Below are 22,564 nucleotides of genomic sequence, written 5' to 3' on the forward strand. Positions count from 1 at the left end.
GAGAATGACATTGCAGTGTGGGTGTTGTACATCTATTGCAGCATCAAGAGAAACAACAGCAAGTACAAAATCCTGCGGAACTTCTACCCTTATCACAGCCTATCTCGTCCATGCTACAGTTTTGTGTATCCAAAACTTCATTCCCATTTCTAATGGCAGAAAAACCATCTTCAAAAAAAAAAAAAAACAAAAAACAAAAAACAAATAAGCAACTCAATTTGATATAAATAACTCGCACTGGACACTTTAAAACTTTCAGATTTAATTACACATAAATAAATATGTACAGATTTAGAACAGTTCAGTTTGGCCTGGTTCAAGTTCTGCTCCTTGTGCTTAATTCATTATTATTAATATTAATAATAATTTTAAAAACTCGTGTGCTGTTCTCTGCGGGTTGTGGAGTTGCAGCAAGTCCTGGGCTCGGCGTTCCTGCTTCGTCCCCACTGGGAGCATCGTGGGTACTCTGCAAAACGAAGCCTGAAACCGCTTCAAATCCAAAGCTGGAAGTTTTCTCCTGTCCTGGCTTTAGGACTGGGCTGTAGGATGGGGAAATAGGAAGAAATAGGAAGGTTTCCTGGGTGTTTGCCCAAAGCCAGCTGACAGATCCAAGCACAGCCCTATGCCCTCTGCCACTTGAGCCCCTGCTCCTGGCACTGGGGCGGCCTTTGCTCGCTCATCTCAGTTCTTCACTCAACAAATTCCTGGAGAGCGTCAGGATTTTATTATGGGCTTTAAAAAAGAAAGAAAGAAAGAAAAACTAAAAAAGAAAACAATTGCACATGACTTGGCTTCCTGCATCCGTGATTTAAAAGTAAAAAAACCAAAAAAGGCAAAACTAAAAAGCCATCAAACTGGCTTAATTTCTCCTCCTCACCACGTCCGACAACGGAGTTGCCTTCTTCCTCCTAAACGTCAATCGTTTCTCTTTTTGTTGTTTGAGTTACACGTTTCACCCCCAGTTCAAATGGAGCGGTTCAGGGAGCGCCACACCAGGTCCTCCCGGCACCGCCGACCTTCCTCCGGCGATGGGAGCTCCCCGGGCAGGGAATGGGGTCAGCACTTCACTTCCGATGCTTCGCTTCCTTCTCTGACGCTTTGGAGTCTCCGGTGTGCCCGTTCCCCGTGCTGCTGAGGAACATTTTATCCAGCCCCTTGAGGGACTCCACCAGGTAGTTCTGGAAGGCCGTCAGCGCGGCGCAGATGGCCGGGCCGCCGAAGCCGTGCGTGATCAGGCTGAAATGAGTCAGGCAGCTCTGCACACCCGGCTCCAGGATCAGCGATGGGCGGCTGTTCCCCAGCGGAGAGCGGTCCTGAGCTATCAAGTCTGCAAACTCTTTGCAAATTTGCCTGGAAGAGAAAGTTGGAGGGTCATGGTTTGAGTTGGAAGGGATCTTTAAGAGTCATCTGGTCCAGCTGCATGCGTGACAAGAAGGACATTGAGGTGTCAGAGTGCATCCAGAGAAGGGCAACAGAGCTGCGAGGGGTCTGGAAGGCAGGACTAATGGGGAGCAGCTTGGGGAACTGGGATGGTTCGATCTCGAGATGAGGAGTATCAAGACCATCCCGTTGCTCCCTACAGACCTGAAAGAAGTTGTGGCAAAAGTGATCAGCCTCTGGGGAAAAGGTTGGATACTACAAAGCATTCCTCTCAGAAGAGCAGTGATGCACTGAGACAGGCTGCCCAGGGAGTGGGTCACCGTCCCTGGAGGTGTTCAGAACCATGGAGATGTAGCACTTGGGGACATGGTCAGTGGATATGGAGGGGGTGGATCAGGATTGGACTTGGTGATCTTAAAGGGCTTTCCCAACCAGAATGATTCTTTGATTCAAATTGAACAGGGACATCTGCAGCTCCCATCAGGTTGCTCAGAGCCCCGACCAGGTCTGGCTGCGTGCAGCAATGCAACCACGTCCACCCTGCAGAAAGCAAAGCTTTAGGGGCTGCCCCTGCACCACGGCTGGAGTCCGACCTGCTGCAGCACTCACTTGGTGGCCAGCAGCATGTTCTTCCTGGTGTGGAGCTCCGTGGGGTCGGAGTGCTGTCGGCACAGGTACTCCGCCGCTGCCTTGGCTGGGAACTCTGTTTCACACACGTAGCCAAAATCCCGTGCCAGGTGGACGGCTTCACCTGCAGGTGGGACAGAATCACACGCTGTGTCAGCACCAAATGACCCAAAGGGAATATTTCCTGCAACAGCTTCAGATGTGGCACTGTCAGGGTTTATTTCTGCTGGAGTTGGGGAGCTCTACTTCCTCAACTGTCACTCGGGAGCCCTCTCCACCTCTGGCTCTCAAGCTGATGGACACCACTAAGGGTTTCCCATATCTATCTATAAGACAACTAGTGCACGTGGCTCCAAACAAACTATGGCCATCTCCAAACAGAAGCTGGTCCCTTCCATTGGTGACTTAAAAGGAGAGTGAAAAGAGACCTTAGCAAGCAGGGCCCTTGGACTGGGTGTGTGGCCTCATATCCATCACCCCTGGAAGAGCCCACCCATGGGTGGAATTGATCCATCTCCAGGCGTCCCCCTGGAAATAATCAGAGCTGATGGCAATCGATCACATCCAGCACCCGAAATCCTGCTCGGGCAGGCAGAGCTAATTGGATGTGCCCCCTGAGGCTCACACACATGAGGCCATCCATCCTGATAGCATTAACCCAGATCCCAACACAGCCCTCCCAGCTCCTGGGGGTGATCTGCAGAGCTGTGTCACAGGGAACGTGCCTGTGCTTCCCACACAGAGCTGCTGCTTCCACTTTTACTTCCACCTCCAAAGGAGCAGCAGATCAGGTAAACTTAGAGAATCGGAACTGTGGTCGTTTGTGTGTTAGAAAACAAAGTGTAACAACTGCTGAAGAAGAGTTCTTGTCACACAAAAAGTGGGGAAGGCAGTGGGGAGAAGGACGAAAGCGAGGCAGCAAACATCTGAGAAGGAGGTGCCCGGGGTGCAGGAGGACCAATCCATTTCTGTGTGCAATGACAGTGCCGTAACACCTTCGTCTGAGTGGAACTCCTCTGACTTGCAGATGATATCCAGCGAGCACCAATGGCACCACTATTTATTTACCACGAGCTGGTAACCAAAACATCGGCAGCCACCTGAAATCAGACAGTACGTTTAGTCCTTCCTTTCTTTCTTCCATTCTTCTCTTTCTTTTCTTTTAATGGAAATCAGCCTTTCATTCAGCACAAACCAACTGCCCTCGGTAACAACCTCCGCCTAATGAAGCGGGTCATTTAATTTGCTGGCAACAATGGAGATGATTTTCTATTCAGAATGTGCGGGCAGCTGCCTCCAGCACGCTGGGCACGGACACAATGGGTTCTGGAGTGTCACTGCGTTTGTCTGCGTCCTTTTCTCCAAAGATGCGGCACGACGTCGTCATTTCCATAGTGCCAAAGGTGGGAGGGGACCAACCCAACGGGCAGCACCGCTCCGTGTGGCACTCGGGGACGTGGTCAGTGACCAATGCTTCGCAGAGGATTGAGGGATGGCCAGCAGGGAGCTCGCAGCTGCCACGTTCTGCCCCGTTCAAGTCCCAAATGCCTTTTCCCAAATGGGCTCCGACTGCTCCAACAGAAATGTCTCTGTTTCAGAGGACAGATGAGTCTCAGTCAGCGCAGAGAGCGACACGGGGCACTTCCAGTCCCAGCGGTGACCGCTGCATGCTTTGCTTTAAGTGCTCTCATTTGTGGAAAGCTGCAAATGAGGGGTGTTGGAGTTTCGGCACTCCCGTCTCGCCGGGGCTCTTACCTTCCACCAGCGATGTCAGCAGGGTGACGTTGGCAGCTTTGCGCCGTCCCGCGGGCAGATTGAGGCCGATTTTCTCTAACCTTTCCCTTAAACACCGACCCCCGTTTTTTGATTTTGCTCTGGAAAGAGAAAGGGAGGAAGGAAAAGGATGATGTCACCATTCACGTTATAGAATAACCATAATTCATAGGGTCATCGTAGAATCGTGGAATGAGTTGGGTTGGAAGGGCCTTCGAGGACATCTGGCTCCAAGCCCTGGCTGAGGGCTGGTTACCAGCCACTAAATCAAGCACTAGGCCCCCTTCCCTTGAGGGAAGACTTGCCACAGCCCCATCCAACGTGGACTTGGGCACCTCCAAGAGCGGGGCGTCCACAGCTCTCCAGATTCCAGCTTAAGCTTTCAGGTTTGGAGGGAAAAAAGGGAAAGCAACAAGAAGGCCATTTCCCAGCCAACCACACAGCAGCAATTCCTCACCCCCGCCCTTACCTGCGAAGGACCCCGCCGAGGAGGGAGGCGTTGAGGCACTCGGGGGGGGAGAGCCGCCTCTGCACCTCCCCCACCGTCACCTTGTACTTGGAGGTGGAGCTGAGCAGCGAGAGGCGGCCGGGCACCGAGCAGAAGACCTCGTTGGGGTTCGTCACCCCTCCGATCAGCCCGTCCTTGTTCATCAGGGAGGGAATGGTGCCGTTGGCCTTCGAGGGGATGGGCACTGCGGGGCAGGAAAAGGAAGAGAAGAGAGGAGAGCAGGCTTCAGAGGGCAGAGCTTGGGAAGCACGTCCGCAGCTGAAGCCATGACGTGGGTTCGTGTGCTCCTCAATGAAGGAAAAGAGAGGTGAGGTTGATGAAGCCAAACCAAAGAAAAAGAAAAAAGCATAATGGAAGAAGCCCGGGTTCTGCTCTCACCTGCTTTCCCACGCCTCCCGCCCTGGTGCAATTAAACCCGGGGTTTTGGGTTGGTCTCTGGGAAGAGCGGGGTCTGCCCACGGCCCCACTGCCCTGCACAGAGCTGGGAGGTGCTGGGACAGGGACATGGGAACCAGGGAAAGGCATCAGCCCCACAAAGGGAGCTCAAAGAGCTCAAACCCCAGTAAACCCAGCAGAACTTCCTTCTGCTCATGGGCAGCATCAGTGAGCAGAGCAGTTGGACAGGCACTGGGGGCACGGGCACTCCTCCCAGCAAGAAACGCTCTGAGACGCAGCAAAGGTTTACGGGTTATAAAGCTCTGGCTGAAACTAGTGCCAAACCTCTTCAGCTTTTACATTCTGAAATGAATAACCAATGCAATTCTGGAAAAAAAAATAATAAAGCAGGTCTTCAATGAAGCCAAAAGGGGACTGCCAATGGCACAGGGGCATCGCTCCGCATCGGTTCGGCCCTGGCATTCCCTGTGGTTCCCCTGCAATGGTCGCTCCATGGAGCCACGCACATGGCAGGCAACGCGGGGTTTCTAAAGGAAACACACATGCCCCAAATGAAACACAAACCCCGAAAATTAATGGGGAAGGCTACGTGGGTCGGACCTGGACGCTCACAATCAGCGTATTGTACTTGCAGCTTCACGACTTGCTGGCGTGGCAATAAAAAAGGGGCACGTGTTACATAAAAATGGCTGAAAGATGAATGGGAATGAGCGAAGCTCCCTCTCAGCATGGGACCTGGGCACGGCCAGGGACTGAAGGGCGCAATGCACCGCTCCCACTGCTGCTGGAAGGGAATCACAGCAACGTCACCACGGGACAGAGGAAACCAGAGCTATTTTCAGGAAGAAGCAACTTCAAAGTTCTCTCTCAGGGCCCTGGAACAGGTTGTGTTTGTCTCTAAATTAGCCTCGACATAAAAAGGCAGAGCAAGTTTCGCAAACATCCATGCATTACTGCAGAGGCGTGCGTCAGGGCCGGGCACACGGTGGATGCTGCAGAGGGGCCACCCCACAGCCAGACCCCACAGCCTGGGGAGCACTCTGCATCACTCACACACGGACAGACACATTCCTGCATGCCTGGGATCATGCGGTGCCGTGCGCCCGAGCTTGCATGCATGGCCAGGGAGCTGCGTGCACACGAGGGTGACATGCAGGAGATAGGGGCCATGCTGTGCCACGCGTGTCCCTGGAATGGGGCACATGGGGACGAGGCCAACCCGGGTGGCAGCAGCACCGAGTGCTGCAGAGCACTGCCATAGGATGGAGCACAGAGCGCGGGGCACGCGTTGGCACATCGCTCCGAGCGCAGTGGGCACAGTGGGGTGGTGGTGTGGGGACACACTTTGAAAAGACACGGTGGCATTTTAAGGAACGACCCTACAGTCCGAAACAACCCCACGGGGAGCTGCCCGGAGCAACCCTGCTGTGGGCACCAGCACAGCCCCAGCACGTGCAGGGACAGGGGCAGCCCCGGCACGGACCTGCGCTGCATCCATCGCACAGCATCGCCTCCATACAAGGATAAACAAAGCCACGGTCGCCATTAATTATTAACGATTGTGATTTGGCCTCACCTGCAGTTTGCCTGGTCTGCTCTGCAGCTTGTTTGCCCATAAACATGCTGCAGGAGGGAGACAAGCTACCATTAAAGCCTGACAGCTTTGTTTCCTTGGCTTTGGGGGAAGCAAAATTGTCTCTTGTCATCTGAGTAAACCAAAAGTCCCCCTCGATCTTCAGTTGCTGCTTCCCCGCTCCTGCAAGCAGCAGGTGATCGGAGCACCTGAGCCAGCCTGCAGACAAAAGGAAGCGTGAGACCGGGGTGGCAGCCAGCGTGTCACCTGTGGTGTGGGGCACAGGGAGGGGACACGATGGCAGAGCTGAGTGCCACGCCATCAGGACGCGGTGAGACGCGCTCGGAGCTGAGCCCCGCCAGCACTTGGCAGATGGAATGGATGGGAGTGGGGATGTGGCATCGGGGTCACCACGCTGGGATGTGAGCTCTACTGGGCTCGTGCTCGGGGACCCCTGCCCCCAGTGGGTGAGCAGTCCCCAAGGGGAGCAGAGAATGAGACGAGGGACAGCAGCATCTGGGGCAGAAATGCACTGGAATGGGGAAGAGGCTGCACATCACACACAAACTGCTCGGGTACGGTTTGGGTGCTCGTCCCCTTCCCCGATGGATGAGCCCACCCCAGCCCAGGATGCTGTTGCCCACCCCATGGCATGGCTGTGCTCGGGTCAGCTCAGTGCAGGATACGATCCCTGGGCTGCTCAGGAGCTCCTCAGGATGGGAAGAGCTCACAGAACAGCAATCGCCCCACTCCACCCTGAACCCATAGCGGTGCCCCTGGAGCTGCAGCCTCACAGCAGCTGGGGACAGCCGAACACGTTCAGTGATTTCCCGGGGGTCAGCCATACGAGCACGACCTGAACGCACTGCGGGAGCAGTCCAGGTTGTACAGCACTTCCTAAACACGGGGCAGTAACTCGAGAAAACTGGTTACTGTGTGCTGTGCTTCTGGAGCTCCAGATTCCTTCCAGTGCTTCGAAATAACGGCGTATTTCTCGAGGCACCGTCCTTGCACGGGGCTCAGCACCAGCTGCCAGAGCTCCCCGGTGCCACACAGGACCCCGAGGTCACCCCCACAGCGCAGACATCAACAAAAGGGAGATAACAGCATTTGCAGCACAGGGATGTGCTGACACAGCACCAAACTTGCCATGTGAGCCCAGGTGAAAGCAGCTCCTTCTTTCAGAAGGATGCACTGTGGGTGAGGAGAGGCACAGCGCAGTGTCCCAGGGCAGGGACAGCAGTGCTCACTGAAGGGAGCTGCTGTCCCCACTGCACCACGTCCCTGTGCTGGTGCTGATGGCACACAGACGGCTCGGGTTGCACGGGCAAAGAGATCTTGCCTCCAAAAAGACCAAAAAAAGGGTGAAATATTGAATCGTGCAACCTGCTTGCAAAATCATTTCCAAGCAGGGAGACGTGGGGTTCCTGGCAATCCAATGGCTTATGGCATTAGTTGCTTGGCTCCGGGGCCAGCTGAAGCTCACGGTGCTGCGAAAGGAAAAGCAAGTCCAGAGGGAAGACACGTCAGACAGGTCTGGTTTCCTCCTCCCTCACATCCATTACAGGCACATCCTCCTCCTCGGCGCCGCTGGACCATCAGATGCTGGCAGTTTCATTACAACATCCCTCTCAGAGCAGAGTGTGCTAAAGCTCAGATCACATCTAACACACTCTCAGCTGAACCCCCGGAGCCCGCTTGCTCTGGGGCAACCTCCCACCTCCACCTCCTAAAGGAGCACCTCAGCCCTCCAACCAGCACCATGGGCAACCCTTCCAGCTGCTCCCATCGCATGCTGCATCCTGCTGCCATGCTCACTGCAGGAGGGGCGAGCTGAGGCCACCGATGCATGGAGATGGCACTGAACCCTGAGCCCGGGCTCTGCTCCCTGCAGCTGTGCCCATTGCTGCAGCTCTCCCTGCAGCTGGGTGCACTGCTCTGCATGCAGAACCGTGAGGCTGCTGGAGGAGCAGAGCTGCAGAGAAGCAAAGGGGCCGTGTGGGGCTGTCTGCCAGGGAGAGCTCCCAGCGAAGCAACCCAACCTTTGTTTGAATGCCTCTGATGTAAATTATAAGCCCGAGATCCATCCATCCATCAGGCAGTGTCTGCGTGTGGGTGTGAGCCAGAGGCAGCAGCTCCTGCCTGCTCCGGAGGAGGTGCGCAGTTCAGCTCCTGCCATTTCCTCATGCTTCAGCGCAGAGGTATTTATGGAGGGGCCGGGAAGGAGGTCAGAGCCACGGGCCATATTTCAAACCGCGCTCTGTAATTATCCTTTCTTCCCAGAGGGGTTGTGCAGGTATTTTCTTTATCTCGAATGCACCACCTGAATCGCGTCCCCACGTCAAAGAGCCTCTCTAGGAATCGGCTCGGAGGCCTTTTCAAATGGAAGGACAGAAAGAATCTGGGTTTTATCTCTGGGCTTTCCAGATGGCTGTGCTGCGATAGGGAGCGGAGCTGGGACCCTCAGAGGGGGACAGATCCTCAGTGCCCGCAGCGTTCCCACGGGACAGCGCCCGGCACAGCTGCCCGGCCCATGCAAAGCTCCCTGCGTGTCATTACACCGCCAATGCAAATCAATAGGTTGAGCGACGAGCTCCGCCACAAAGTGCTGTGTGACATCCACGGCCATTTCCCTCCCCGCACCTCTTCCCGCAGCCTCCCCCTGCACCCAGTGCCGTGCTGTGGGGACACGCAGCCACAAAACCCACCCAGACCTTTCCAAAAGCTCCTTCGGGACCGGGGAGGTGAGGAGCAAGAGATGTGCAACCACTGCACTTGTTGCAACTCCTGCAGCTGAGGCATCTCTGCCACTGCGCAGCAGCTCGGCCTCAAACGCTCCTTCAGAATCTGTAGTGGATGTGGGGAGCAGCTGTGCCTGGTTGTAGGGACTGCGCTGTGCTCGTTGATGGGAGCACTGGGAACGTCCCACTGGAAGGCAGCAACGTGAGCAATGTCCTCCCAGCTCGTGCCCAAAGCCCCACAGGAACAAACAGTAAAGGACCTGGGTCCCACTTTTGATTCTCGGATTCCTGGGCGGATCGAAGCAGCTCTGCCTCTTTTTGTACAGAAAAAAAAAAAAACTGATTCACAGTGTAGAAAATACATTCTGAGAAGGACAGGAACCGGGAGGATGGGGAGCCCTGGGGTGGCAGTGAGAGGAGCTGGGAACCCGCAACGAGGGAAGGACCGCGCTGCCGCCCCGCAGCGCTCAGCATCACAGCTCCATTCATTTAGCAGCACAAACTCCCATTACGTTTTGGCAGGCGGTATAGGGGATCTTTATGTGTTCAAACAGTATAATCCATTTTGCAGTAACACGCTTGAGAGGTTCCCCTGCATTCCCTACAGGAGCGCCTGAATCTGTGCGGCTCAGATCGACATAATCTGCGCAGGGAGAACAAAGGTGCAGTGTCTCACTCCGGCGGATCCCACGGAAGCATCCATTCGTTAAAACACACTTCCATTACTGAAGGGCAGAAGAGCCTTCAGCAAAAATTCGACGTGAAGCAGCATGGAAAAACGCTCCTCTTCATACCCAGTCCTTGTGTGACCGCCCTGACACGTGGCAGCTCGGATCAGAACCGCGCACCCGGAGCAGCTCCGGATCCCTTTGGCCAAAGCTCTGTGAGCACCGGGGCCGACCCGTCCGAGCTCGGGCACCTCGCACACGGAGCCAGCTGCCAGATAAATGCTGGAGATAGAGGGTGGGGAACCTCGGCCTGCTGGAATCCCAAGCACGCACTGCAGGACCCGGGGAGGGCGAACGCTCTGCTCCCCCCGGCCACGTCGGGCTGCAGCGTGCAGCTCATTGCCGGCAGCTCTCTCACCCCCTTCTGCTTCCCTGCTCTGCCACACAGTGACCCCCACCTCCCTCTGAGCCCCGGAGCAGCACACGGAGCCGAGCACACCGCAGCTCCACGCGTTACGTCCGTGTTTGCACAGGAGTTCCTCCACGGAGAATTAAAACAAACAAACACACGGAAAGCGAGGATGAGTAACTCCTCAGGATCACACAGCAAAGAACAGAGGGGGGGAACGTGCCCTGCTCTGCACCTCGAGCAGCACGGAGGGGAGGAAGGGAAGGAGAGGATCTGCTGGGCAAGCCGAGCAGAAAGGGCTGAACTGCAAAGGTTTGGCACAAATTGGAGCACAGGAGCCCCGGGTTTGGGCCGGGAACTTCAGCAAGGAGCAGAAGAAAGGCCAGGTTGCAATGCAGTGCCCACGGGGGAGGACACCCCCGGGGCACTGACTTTTCCCCCTGCCCACGTCCCTCCCCACAAGCAGCTCACGCTGAGCGCCCACCGCTGGGTCCCAGAGCACTGCAACCAAAGCACTGCAGTGCAGCAGCACCTCCAGGCCCCCCCCAGCCCCGTCCCATGGACAAACCCCACCTGGAGCCCTTCCCCTGCTGTCGGTTTGACTCACCAGCCACATGCCAACAAGCAACCCCAGATGGCTTTGCCGAACCTCCCCTGTAAGAGCTGCTCTTTGCTTGGAACAAAGCTAAAAAATTCATTTAGAAACATCTAATTAAGCAGTAAGTCACGACAAGGTATATGAAACTTGGAGATAACACATGCCTGGGAGGCACCAGGAAGGCTGAGGCAGAGCCCAGCACCTCCACCAGCACCCCAGTGTTATCTCGCATGAACACACACACCTGGGTTTATCCCGGTGCAATTACAGGACATTAAAAATATAATTTTAATGGAGGAACGGCGATCTGGACGCAGTTCAGAGCGAAAACTCCCTTTCAAGTTCTGCTGTTTGATAGGAGGTGTTCCTGCATGCACTGAGTCCTGAGGTGGGAGCAGTGCTGAGCACACATCCCGGCCCCGCAGCGCAGCTCTGCACCGCACCCCGTCCCACCCCGAGCAGCTCCGACAGCGCAGACAGCAACAAGTCCTCGCAGCCCCAGGTGTTTTATAGGGTGACCTCATTCCCTGCCTTCCTCATCGCAGGAAATGATGTCGATCTAATCTGCCGCCGGTGTCACGCTTTCGGGATTTTCTGCCGCCGCATGTGGCTCCGCGGTGCTCACGGATGGAGCCGAGAGATGCGGCTCTGCTGCCATCAACCCCGACCCACGGAGGGGGGGGGAAGGCCTCGCACTGCCCGCGGTGCACGCACCCCCTCTGCGTTCCTGAGCGGTGACAGCCGCTGCCCCATTGCGGCTCGCAGCCCTGCGAGGCGCAGCTTTCCTCCCCAAACAGGTCCGCATTCCTCGCGTGGAAATCTCTGCGAGTCACAAACACGACATGAGAGCGAAGCGCAGGGACCCCCCCAACGCTGCTCCTCCCCCCCATCCCTACAGACAGCACCGCGTTGGGGAAAGGGATTTGTTATTCTCCTTCGGAATAAAAAGGCTCCGCCGAAAGCTGTCTGCTGCTCCTGAGCGCACGGAGAAGCCGTAAAAGCCCTCTTTAATTTCGCGACCGAGCTGCAGGGTTGGGTTTTTCTGCGGTTTCGTTGTTTTATTTTCGTTGTTGTTTGGGTTTTTGGTTTTGGTTTTGCGAAGAAACGCAACGGAGTAACGCTGCGTTTCATCGACGGACGATCCCACACCGCGAGCGCGGACGGAACTTTTTCAGAGCTCACGATAACGTTTTCACGTCCATTATATCCCCGATCTCACACAAACGCTCGGGGAGGGGACGGGGGGAGGGAAAGCAAAACCAACCCAACCCAAAAACACAAAAAGACTCCCCACAAAAAAAAAAAAAAAAAAAGAAGGAAAGAGAAAGAAAAACAAAACCAACATTTCTGAAATGCGTTTCAAACGGAGAGAGAAAGAACGGACGGGTCCACAGCAGCGAGAAAAGCTTTGCCGCCCCACGCAGCACTTTGCCCACGAGCGATGCATCCCCCGTTCGTAGTGTGGGGGTGGGGGATCCCCGCTTTCCCCCCCTCCCCGCTCTCGCTGTGCCCTTTCTGCAGCAAAGCGGAGCGCTCATCTCGCAGTCCCCGTAAAACAAATCCCGACCACGAGCGGCCGAAGCCGTTTATTTAAGCGGGGTCGGCACGGGACGCGGAGCCGCGGGTACCCACGCACATCTCTCCTCGTCCCGCACCGCTCCCCGCCCCCCCCCCACGGCGCAGCTGAGGTCGCTTTGGGGGCAGCGATCAGGATTTGGGAGCACAGCCACGATGCGCTCCCACCCGCACTCATTTCCATCGCGGTTCTGTCCGACGGCCGCACCGCGAGGAATTGGGGATTAATCCCACCCTCCCCGCGCGGAGTTCGCAATTTAGGGCTGAATTTCTTAGGAGATATCACCCCCCCACCCCCCCACCCCCTCCCGCTCCACTGCCGCCCGAGAAGAGGATTTTCTGCCGCTGCTTTTATATTTCCGACGGCATTGGGGGGGAAAAAAACGTGTCCGGTGAAGGGAACCGCGCTGCAGCTCACAGCAGAGCCGGAAAATAAATCCCAATAAAACAAACGAAAATTAAAATCAAATTAAAAGACACCACGAGTTATCTCAGCACGAAAGGAGGTCCGTCAGGGCGCTGAGGCCGCGGCCGCCCCGTCCGTCCGCGGGCGTTCGCTGATCCCACAAACGCTTCGAGGGGGCGGGGAGGGGCGCGGGACCCCCACCCCCCAGAGAGAGTTCGCCCCTTTCTTCCGTCCACGGCGGAAAAAATAAAGGAAAAATGAATGGGAGGGGACAGTGCGGCGCTCTCGGTGCGGTCTTTTTTAACCCGAACGGAGAGACCGAAGAATTCGGGCACAACTGCGGAGCAATAATTCCTCCCGACGGCAAACGAAGGTTTGGGGGGTGGGATTTGGGAATAAGGGGGGAAAGCTAAACAGAACAAAACGAAACGCGCGCGTTGACGCCGAAACGAATGAAAACGGGCGCTGATTTCAGCCGAACTCCGGAGAAACGCTGTCCCTGAGCGCATCTTTTCCCCACTGCCGCCCGCGCCCACAAAAGGGAACTCGCGTGGAGCGGAGCACTCACGCACACCGCCAGCATTTCTCATGCGACGCTATTTCGCGCAGCGCCTCTCGCTCCTTCTCATCTGAGCTCAGATAACGACGGTGCGCTCACGTTCCGTGGGTCACAAACTCGCGGAACGCTCCGTTTGTAGAGAACGGGGCACGAACGCTCCGGGAGCACCGCACCGGGCAGGGGCTCTCCGTCCCCCGCAGCCGCCGGTGCCCCCACGTTGTCCCGACCCCGCACCTTTCGACATTTAGTCGTCCTCTCCCTCCACCCGTTGTTGTTACAAACGCCGACAGCGGTGCCCGGCCGCTCCACGCGGCTCTCACCCCGCACGCGCATCGTTCCCCCGCGCTCCTCTCGCTCCCAGCGGTGCCCCGGTGGTGTTTTAATAAGAAAAAATATCTTACGGAGTGGAAGTATTGCGACAGCGGTGCCGTGTTTGGAAGCGAAGGGTCGGGAAGAACCGAGCAGGAGGCGGCACAGCCCTGGGGCCGTGCGGGGCTCCAGCCCGGAGCCTCCTCGGCCCCGTTGAACGCTTCCTTCCCGCTCCCCGGAGCGCTGCGGGATCGCGGCTGCATCCCCGGCACCGCTCCGGTCCCACCGGGGCTCCAACCACGAACCGCCCGCAGCCGTCGGGGCTCTCCGGTAGCCGCGTGCGCTCGGCCCGCCGGGACCGACCGCGTTCGTTTCGCTCCCGGGTGTAGCAGCGAGCTCCGAGCAGCCCTGGAGCCGGGACACCGCGCCGGTTCTTCCCCCGTGTTTTCCCCTCCCGAGCCGCGCGGTGCCGGCTGTCGCGGGGGGACCCGACGGAAGAAATCCCCGAGGGCAGGAGCCGGGCCCGGCGCCGCGTCCCCGCGGCTTCTTACCTTTCTTGATGACGGACTGATCGAGCAGGTTCATCCCGCCGTCGTCCGCCGCCTGGAAGCAGCAAAGCAAGAGCCGTCAGCGGGGGCTCCGCGGCTGCTGAGCGCGGGGCGACCGCGGGGCCACGGCGGGATGAAATCGTTCGGCCGCGGCGGCCCCGGGGGAAGGAGCGGAGCGGCGGTCCTCTCCCGGTAACGGGGCAGGACGGTCCTCGCCCGGGGGCCCGAGCGCCCCGAGGCCCCGCTCCGCACGCGGGATCGCTCCCGGCACCAGAACCGGATCCACCCCCCCGTCCTCCCCCCGAGCCCCCGGTACCTGGATCTCCTCGAGGCCGTGATGCCCGAGGCCGTGCAGGCCCAGAGGGCCGTCGGGGAGGCCGTGCCCGCCGTCGGGGAGCCCGTGGAGCAGGCGGGGCACGGCGGGGTACTCGCGGCGGGGGTCGAGCCCCAGCGCCCGGTGCGTCTGCGAGAGCAGCCCCGCGTCGTCCTGCCGGGAGCGCTGCGGGGGCCAGGCGGGCTGCTGGTGCTGGTGCAGCGGGCTGAGAGCCGCGTAGGGGTCGGCCAGGTGCGGGTAAGCGGGCTCCTGGCCCTGCGGGTAGGGCAGCGGCGGCTGCGGGTACGGCGGGGGGAAGTAGGGCGGCTGGAAGTCGGCGGCGGGAGTGTGGCAGAGCGGCGGAGCAGAGCCGTAGGGCGCCTGGTTGAGGGCGGGCAGCTGCGGCAGACGGGCCCCGGCCGACGCTCCGGGCAGCCCCTCGGCGCGGTCCTGCGGCGGCGGAGACAGCGGCGGTGAGGGGGGAGCGGACCCCCAGTCCCGGATCCCAGATCCCGGCCCCAACCCCTGCCCTCCCCCCCGGCCCAGCCCGGCGCGCACTCACCATGCCCGGGTAGCTGTGCACCAGCATCTGTGCGGGCCCACGGCGAGCCCCGGGCGGGCCGGGCCCCGGGGGTGCCCCCGTCTCCGCCCCTCTATCCCGCCGGAGCGGCGTCTCCCATCGCCCGCCCGCTCCACTGCGCCGGCCCCGACTCCATGCACTCCAGTTATAGTGGCGGGGGCGCGCCCGCCGCGCCGGGGGCGCGCGTCAGTGCGCGGGGCCGGGGACGCGCCGCCCGCTCCCGTGGGGCCCCGACGGCTCCCGACGGGCGGAGGGGGCGAGGGGCGGCCGGGGCTGCTCCAGCGCCGTCGGACGGCAGCGCGGCTCCCGCGACCCACGGGCACGCGCCGCTCCCGCGTCCCCCCTCCCCCCCCCCCGGGGCACCCCCCGACGTCGGCTCCCCCCGCCCCGGGCCGCGTTCCCCGAGAACCCCGAGGGCCGGGAGGGGGCGGGTGCGGAGCGCGGCGGGGCCCGACGGTTTCACTTTATTAACCCGAGCGGAGTGTCAGGGCCTCCGGCGGCAGCCCGCAGTCCTCTGCCCGACGGCGGCTGCCGGAGCAGTGCCCGGGGCCAGGACAGAGCCCGGGGATCTCCCCGGGGTGCTCCCCACTTCTGCCCGACGGGCACCGGGGACAGAACGAGAGAGAGAGGAACGTGCGGAGCTGCGGGGCCGGCTGCTGCCCGAGGGGACGGGCGGGACGGAGCGCGCTGCGGCGCGGCACAGCGAGGGGAAAGCGGGGAGCAGGCGGCGGCGTGCACTCCCTGCTCTGCCCAACGGCCCTCCCCTCCGTCCTCCATCCCTCCCTCCTCCTCTCCATCCCTCCCTCCTCCTCTCTGGGCCCTCCCTCCAGGTCGCAGCGTGGCAGCGTCGCGTCCCTGCGCGTAGCTCCGGCTCTGAGGTCCTCTCGGCAGCGCGCTGACCCACACTGATGCACACACACATGCAGACACTGATGCACACTGACCCGCATCGGCACGTTTGCACACGCGGCCACGCGCCCTCGCCGCACGTGGGTGCCGTGGTTCTGCTGCCCGCGTCCCACATCCTCACCGTGCCGGGACCGCGCTGACCATCGCCGCGCCGGAGTTCCCACTCGTGGAGGAGGGCACTTTGTGTGCGAGCAGAGAACAAACACTTTCCCCTAAACTGTAACACGCCGCGATGTGTGATAGACGTTAACAAACACAATCCCACATTGCATTTAATTTAATTCCGCTCTTCCTGCCCCGAGCTACAGCTCCCTTCATTTTCATTTTTCCCCTGAATTCCCACATCTCAGACCTCTTTGATTTCCAGGTTTAATTAACAATGCTCATTAAATGAATTTTTATTCATTTCTTTTAATATTACCCTGCCACCTGTCTTTAGGAGGCGAAGGCTCATCATTTATTCTAATTTATTTCTGCTAAAGATGGCATTTAGGGGAAGGGAGGAGGGATGTGCAGAGCTGTGAGGGGTCGATCTGTTCACTTCTCTCCTTCTCCCGCCCCCCCCCCCCCCCCCCCGGCTGCTTTTCAAGGGCTCTGCTCCTCAAAGTTCCGTGTTTATTTTCCACCAGATCCGTTTCATTTGCTGAGAAGAATCGGATTGGACATGCTGTATTTTGCAGCGATGTTCCAGTTCATTCTTAGAGAGCCCCGCTCCTCTCGGCCGTGTGATGCTGATTCTGCATCCATCTGAAGGAGGTGAACCTGCAAAACGCTCACGGTGAGCACAGTGAGTGGGGAACTCACAGATGGGAACCTGCAGAGCTGAGCACCCCCCCGCTGCCCCCGTCCCCTCCTGCAGTGCCAAACTGCACCCTCAGGAAAGTCTTTGGTCGCCAGTGCTCGTGGGATGACACGAAGACACGGTGGAGCGAAGCTGCGGCAGCAAAACAGAATGTGCATCTGCTCCTTTGGGGCTTTTCCATGCTGCCCAAGCCATGGGAAGGGACTGGTTCCTGCAGGGCTCGCCCCGGTGTTGCAGATGCAGAACTACTGCCCAGCACTTGGAGGACTTCTGGAGCTCCGGGTTTGCTCTGGGAGCAGTGTTAGCAGGCAGCCTGCCTGGGCACCGAAGGCAACAGGGAATGGTCCTCAGGTGTAGGGCCACTCCAGTCCTGGTTGGGGTCCTGCCAGGTACTGTGGGATTAACAGCCAGCCCAGCACCGGGAACCTCCCTGAGCTGGGAGCACCGGACAGCTCCCACCTGCTGATACAACCCCCTTTATCTCATTAATGCTAACGATAGCCTTTATTAATGAGAAGCCCACAGTCTTCGGCTGGAACCAGAGTGTTGTGTGGGATTGAGAAGAGCTGAGGCATCGGATGGAGTTGGATTTATGGTTTTTATTCCCTGATAATTCTGGTGCACTGCAGGGTGAGCTGCTCGGGGCAGGATGGGAGGCCTGCAGCCCACGCACACCAGGCATGCTCTTTTCCAAGTCCAGCACTCTCATTTGCCTGCTCGGCTCGTGCTGCTTTCTGCTGGCACCCGCCTTTGTTTCAACTTGCATTAACGTTTTGAGATCAGAAAGATACTTCTGATCAACAGCAGATGCCTCTGCTTACGTAAGGTGTTGGTGTTTATAAAGCCTGAGCTCGATATTTGTGTAACGTGGAGGCTGTGTTGTCAGCCCTCCTTTCGGGGCAGCTCCCCGCCTGTTTTTCGCCCCATCAGCCGATGCCGCAGCCCTCCTCCATGCAGGGCAGCAGGATCAGCGCTGCGCCCAGCGGCCAGCCCGGGCTGTATCCCTCCCAAAGAGCTCCTAGGCTGACACCTGCTGGAAATGCCTCGCAGTGCCCCCGCGGAGCTCCGGGCCGGGCTGAAATCATCCCTGGCTCGTCCTGCTCCTGCCTCCACCCCAGCCAGGCTGCTGCCTCCGCTCCCGGGGCACCCCGGGGCTGACAGCCCAGCTGCAAAGCCGGTGGTTTACTCCTCCGCCATACAGGTGTGTATGCTTTTACACCTGGATTCCTTCTTAGGAAAATCAAATGGTAATCCTCCGGCTGCAGGGAGACGTTGAGGTGCAGTTCACTTAACTTTTGTTTTCATATTTACCCGAGGCTCTAAAAAGAGGGGAGGACTGCGGGTTGAACAACCCCTCTTCCTCACGAGATGAAGCTCCTCCTGCACATCCCATCCCCGCAGCAAGAGGGAGTGTAAGCAAACACGAAGCAGAGCTTCGTGCAGGTGTGTTACAGGGTGGATTTGGGATGATGGCAGTAGGCGTGGATGTGAGCAGGTGAAGGTGTGCATCTCCACGCTGGAAGGGCACAGGTCTGTGCTAAATCTGAGTTACTCTCCCTGCTGTTGTTAAAGCTCTTCCTGCTGCTGCCTTCTGCAGCCTTAAGTGAACTCCTTCACCAACGCGAAGGTCTTCCCCAGAAAGTAAGGTGACCTTCTGGAGGGGTTACTGGGACAAAACTGGAGGTGTGTTACAGAGAGGGAACCCCTCAAGGCCTTGGGCAGAAATAAATCCCAGCACTGCATGAGGTTGGAAAATGAACAGAAAACCACTTTAATAGTCAAATGAGCTATTTAAAAAACCAGAACCCTGCCAGGTGAGCTAGGTACATCTTGAAATGTTCTGAAGCAGCAAATAGTTCTGCGTGTCAGATTCTGGACAGAGGAAAATCCTTCAGAGCTCTGCTGCACTGTTGGTTTTATGAAGTTGAGTCCCTTAAATGTTTCTTGTCCTCATGGCCCAAAGGGTGCGTGAGAAATGCTGCACAGATGTCCTGCAGGTGTCTTGCTTCGTGTCCCACACCAGGGAGCTGCTGAAAAATGGCCCTTCACTGCTTGGATAGACACTGTTCCAGAGCTGCCATACCATAGAGGTTGGCCCACTCCTCCCCGTGGTGTGACAGCATCACTTCCCTGCACGGCTCGCTGGCTCTGGCCAGCTCAACCAGCACACCCTGGAAAGCAGCAATGAGCTCAAAATCCACTGAGGCTGCAGTGACGTGTGTCAGTAGCTCTGAGAGCTCTTCCAGCCATTGAGCCTGGAGGATGGCTTGAGGCAGCCAGGAGAAAAGTGGCACGCAGCTGGCCAAGGCCTGCATCCCCAGGAACCAGAGCTCACGGATGTCATCCCAGGCACTCATGTAGGCAGGGGATACAGCCAGGGCCAGGCCGTGGCTCCCAGGGTCTGCTTGGGCTGTGTGAGCCTGTGACAAGAAGCCAATGGCGGCTCTGAAAAATTCCTTTGCAGACCCAGTCTTCTGAAGAACTGGAAGAAGAAGGAAATGAATGCGTTGACACAACACTTATTTGGCCAAAGGAGGGACCCTTAGGTGGGCTGGCCTGCAGCAGGGCTTTCAGGGAGGGCAGCACAACATGCTCTGTGCTGTTTCCCACCCATTCAGCCTGCACACTCCCTTCTCCTCTGGGATTTAGGTTTTGTCACGCTTCCAGGGACAAAAACCTTTCCTGAAACTGGGTCTGCTCCCCTTATATTCTGGGGTCTACAGTCTGTGCAGCTTTGCCATTAGGAATGCTTCTTACCTGCTGAACTTGAAAGGATCCTTGCCATCATCAAGCCCAGAGTGGCAATGTTGGCTGCTAGAACCAGGTGATCCTGAGGTAGAAGGAAGGGAAGAGACTTCAGCAGTGTGCCCATCAAAGAAGAGAAGGTTTCCTCCTGCCTAGAAAGAAAGAAAACTCTGAGAAACTTCCTGAGTGGAGCCACAAATGCTTGATAAATGCAGCATTAAAAAGTAATGTGATTGGCACTGCGAAAAGGGGCATCACTTTTTCAGTACAAGTGTCTTAAAAGACCCTGGAAGCTCATCTCACATTGCATCTTCTTCCCTTCTACTGAGGGTTTTAAAACAAGCTTCTGTAGCTGTTACCTGATGAGGTCAGGTGCAGTCACAACCAGGTTAAGGAAGATCCCACATAAAGTCTGCAGGCTCATTTCAGTGCTTGTCAGGGGAGTCAGGGACTTAGACTGAGAGGTCAGCACCTCCCACTGGTGCAGAAAGTAGTCACACAGTAGTGCTGGTGCCCCTTCTGAGATGAGGATATCTCTGGCTCTGTCCTCTGCTGTCAAATGGCAAAAGCCAGGTAGCAGAAATCTGTAGGAGGAAAAAAATTGAAAACAAAAGGTTGAGCACAGAGAGCTGGGGTCTAAGCCCTGCATTTACACACAGCTTGGGGAGGAAAGAGCTGTAGAATTGGTACTGAAGAGAGAACAGAAAGGAGAAATTACTCTCAAGATCAGCTCAATCAGCAACACAGTGCTGAGCTCCTCGTGCCTGAGGGAAGTGTACTGAAATCTTACAGAAGAGACCACGTAGGCTGATCTGCTTCTATAAAGGCTCTTATTCATTTCCCTGCTTGCTATAGCTAAAGCCTTGATATACAGCTTCCACAAGTCCTTCCCTCCCTTTTAGTCTGTGAGCAGCTGCCAACTCACATTAGTCATACATGGAGGGCTTGAACAACTGCATTACACTGCAGCAGTTCCAGTTGCCTCTTTCACAGCAAAGGATCAACAAGAACTTGACCTAAATGCAGGATGCATTTCTCTGGATACAGAAAAAAAGTTATTTTACGTTGAAATGCATCATCTCTGCAATTAAAATACATACCTCAGAGCATCCTGGGCTAAGATGGAGCTGTCACTGCTGAGCAGCCCAGCTGTCTGGGGAGGATTTTCTGTTGGGCCACTCTCTTTGAAAAGCTTCCTGGCATAATGAACAAGGAAAGGCAAGAGCTCACAGATCTCCTGCTTGAGGGAGGATGTCTCTTCTGCCATCCAAGCTCCAAGGATTCGAACAGAAGCGAATATGAAAGGATCCTGTAGCTCCTCCTCTTTAACCTGCATACAGAAGAAAGCAGATGACAGAAAACTACACCTCATGAGTTTCCTTAGACATGAAAAACAGTTTGGTCTACACAGCTATGGACATGAGCTGCTAGAGGCAGTCTGGACTTCTGCAACTACAGCAGATGCTGGTTTTCTTATTCTGAGGTAGGAAAAGGACGGAAGAACAAGAATTGCAGTAATCAGTGAGTTAATTTGCTATCTTGTGATCTATCAGCCTGGACCCATCATACTGCATCCACGTGTGGGTCAGAGGCCAGCAAGACCCAGCTTAAGCACTCCAGGAGCTGTTTAAAAGCCTCCCAGAGAAATCCCCAGTGAACAGACATCAAATGTGTTCTTTACCTGTCTCAAGTAAAACACTACAGCTCCAAATGCCTCCTCCATGATCCTCATGAGCTGCATTCTCTGTGCTTCATCTAGCAGTGATTCATCTTCTTTCAGACACTCCTGGATCCCCATCTCAATAAGGACATAGCAGGCTGTTACCACTTCTTTTTTCCCCTCCAATTCCAAGGGATCAGGCTCCTCTAGGGTTAAGCGGACCTCCACACAAGCCAAGTTCACCAGCAAGGCCAGGAACTTGCTGCCAGTACTCCCTGCTGGGATCCACTCTGACCCGCAGGCCTGCACGAGGCTGGCAGTAAGCTTCAGAGCAGGGTCCCGCTGGGACTGGCTGAGTTTACTGCCCAGAATGTTGGCCAGCCCTTTGTAAAGTTGCTGCAAGCACTCAGAGCCCTGTGAGACCTCTGCAAGTGGTGGTGAGAGGGGAATGAGGCGAGGCAGAAGCTCACACAGCTCGAACTTGGTCGTGTCTTCAGCCTCGACAAACTCCTTGGAGAGCTTGCTCAGCACGGCCACGAGGTGTGGAGCATCTCTCTGCCAGCACTTCACCTCTGCTACAGCCAGCAGCCCCAGGAGCAGTGTCAAGGCACGGTCAGAGCCATAACCACCATTCACATAAGCCTGGCACAGGGCAGAGACCGCTCCTTTGGTCACCAGCTCCCTGGGTCCCCTGGGAGTGGCCAGAACAGCAGTCAGGCACTGGTATGCATCATCCACCATGGAAGTGCTGTCCGGATTACAGGGGGCAACCAGGACGTCACTGAAGGTTGGGATTTTGTTCAGGATCTGCGAGTGGCCGGCCAGCTCCGGGTCGGTGCAGAAGCAGGCCAGCAGGGTGAGGCCCAGCGCCCTGAAGGTGTGCTCGGGGCAGCCCGCCGGTGTCTGCCTGGAGCTCAGCAGGCGGTTGGGAAACGTGAAGCCGATGGCGTCGAAGATCTGGCGCCGGGTCTTCGAGTCCAGTTCTCCGGCTCTGACCGTTTTGGTCACCTGTAAAGTGAACAAAATAAATTGGGAGAAGCGTCGCTAGGGCCTCAGCGTGCTTACAGCGCCGACGAGCAGAGGCCTGGACGCGATGTTGATGCAGCCTTACCAGCAGCAGGGCTGCCAGCTGCTCGCTGTCGTTCCTGGAGTCCCTCAGCACCTCCAGGCACTTCTTCAGCGTGGCGGCTCCGGGTCCCGAGGCCATGGCGACCGGCAGGCGACTATTTTCTGGACAGCAAACGAAACCCTCCCGCCATAGCGATCCGCTCAGAGCCCTTCCGCCCGGAGCCGTCACCCCCACAGCGCCGCTCAGCCAATCAGAGTGCTCGCACCGCGCCGCCAGCCAATCAGCCGCCTTCTTGTTGCGCAGTCCTCGAAGCCGCCTCCTTCGTTCCCTGTGGGGAAATCCCCCGTGGCGGCGCGGCCGGCCCCGCCCAGGGCTGCGGGAGGAGCGGCGACGCGAGGCCCCGGGCCGAGCCAGCC

The 22,564-nt window shown here is 57.4% G+C and overlaps 2 protein-coding genes across 2 annotated transcripts; both read right to left on the reverse strand.

Moving 5' to 3' along the window:
• Positions 1-14,973, reverse strand: TFAP2E (transcription factor AP-2 epsilon). The gene is made up of 7 exons (XM_065744564.1): positions 14,946-14,973; positions 14,387-14,833; positions 14,074-14,125; positions 4,250-4,472; positions 3,763-3,881; positions 1,990-2,131; positions 1-1,350 (listed from the first exon to the last, which is right to left on the reverse strand). The coding sequence occupies exons 1-7, from the start codon at positions 14,970-14,972 to the stop codon at positions 1,065-1,067; spliced, it is 1,296 nt and encodes a 431-aa protein (XP_065600636.1). The 5' UTR covers position 14,973; the 3' UTR covers positions 1-1,064.
• A 3,448-nt stretch (positions 14,974-18,421) lies between these two features.
• On the reverse strand, positions 18,422-22,291 carry NCDN (neurochondrin). The gene is made up of 6 exons (XM_065744466.1): positions 22,191-22,291; positions 21,101-22,087; positions 20,520-20,749; positions 19,779-20,003; positions 19,432-19,571; positions 18,422-19,156 (listed from the first exon to the last, which is right to left on the reverse strand). Exons 1-6 carry the CDS (start codon positions 22,284-22,286, stop codon positions 18,720-18,722), a joined length of 2,115 nt encoding a protein of 704 aa, XP_065600538.1. The 5' UTR covers positions 22,287-22,291; the 3' UTR covers positions 18,422-18,719.
• Positions 22,292-22,564: the final 273 nt, after the last annotated feature.

This window comes from Cyrtonyx montezumae, unplaced genomic scaffold (assembly GCF_038088225.1).
Source record: "Cyrtonyx montezumae isolate F1298 unplaced genomic scaffold, pur_monq_1.0 scaffold_31, whole genome shotgun sequence".
In the NCBI taxonomy this organism is placed as follows: domain Eukaryota; kingdom Metazoa; phylum Chordata; class Aves; order Galliformes; family Odontophoridae; genus Cyrtonyx; species Cyrtonyx montezumae.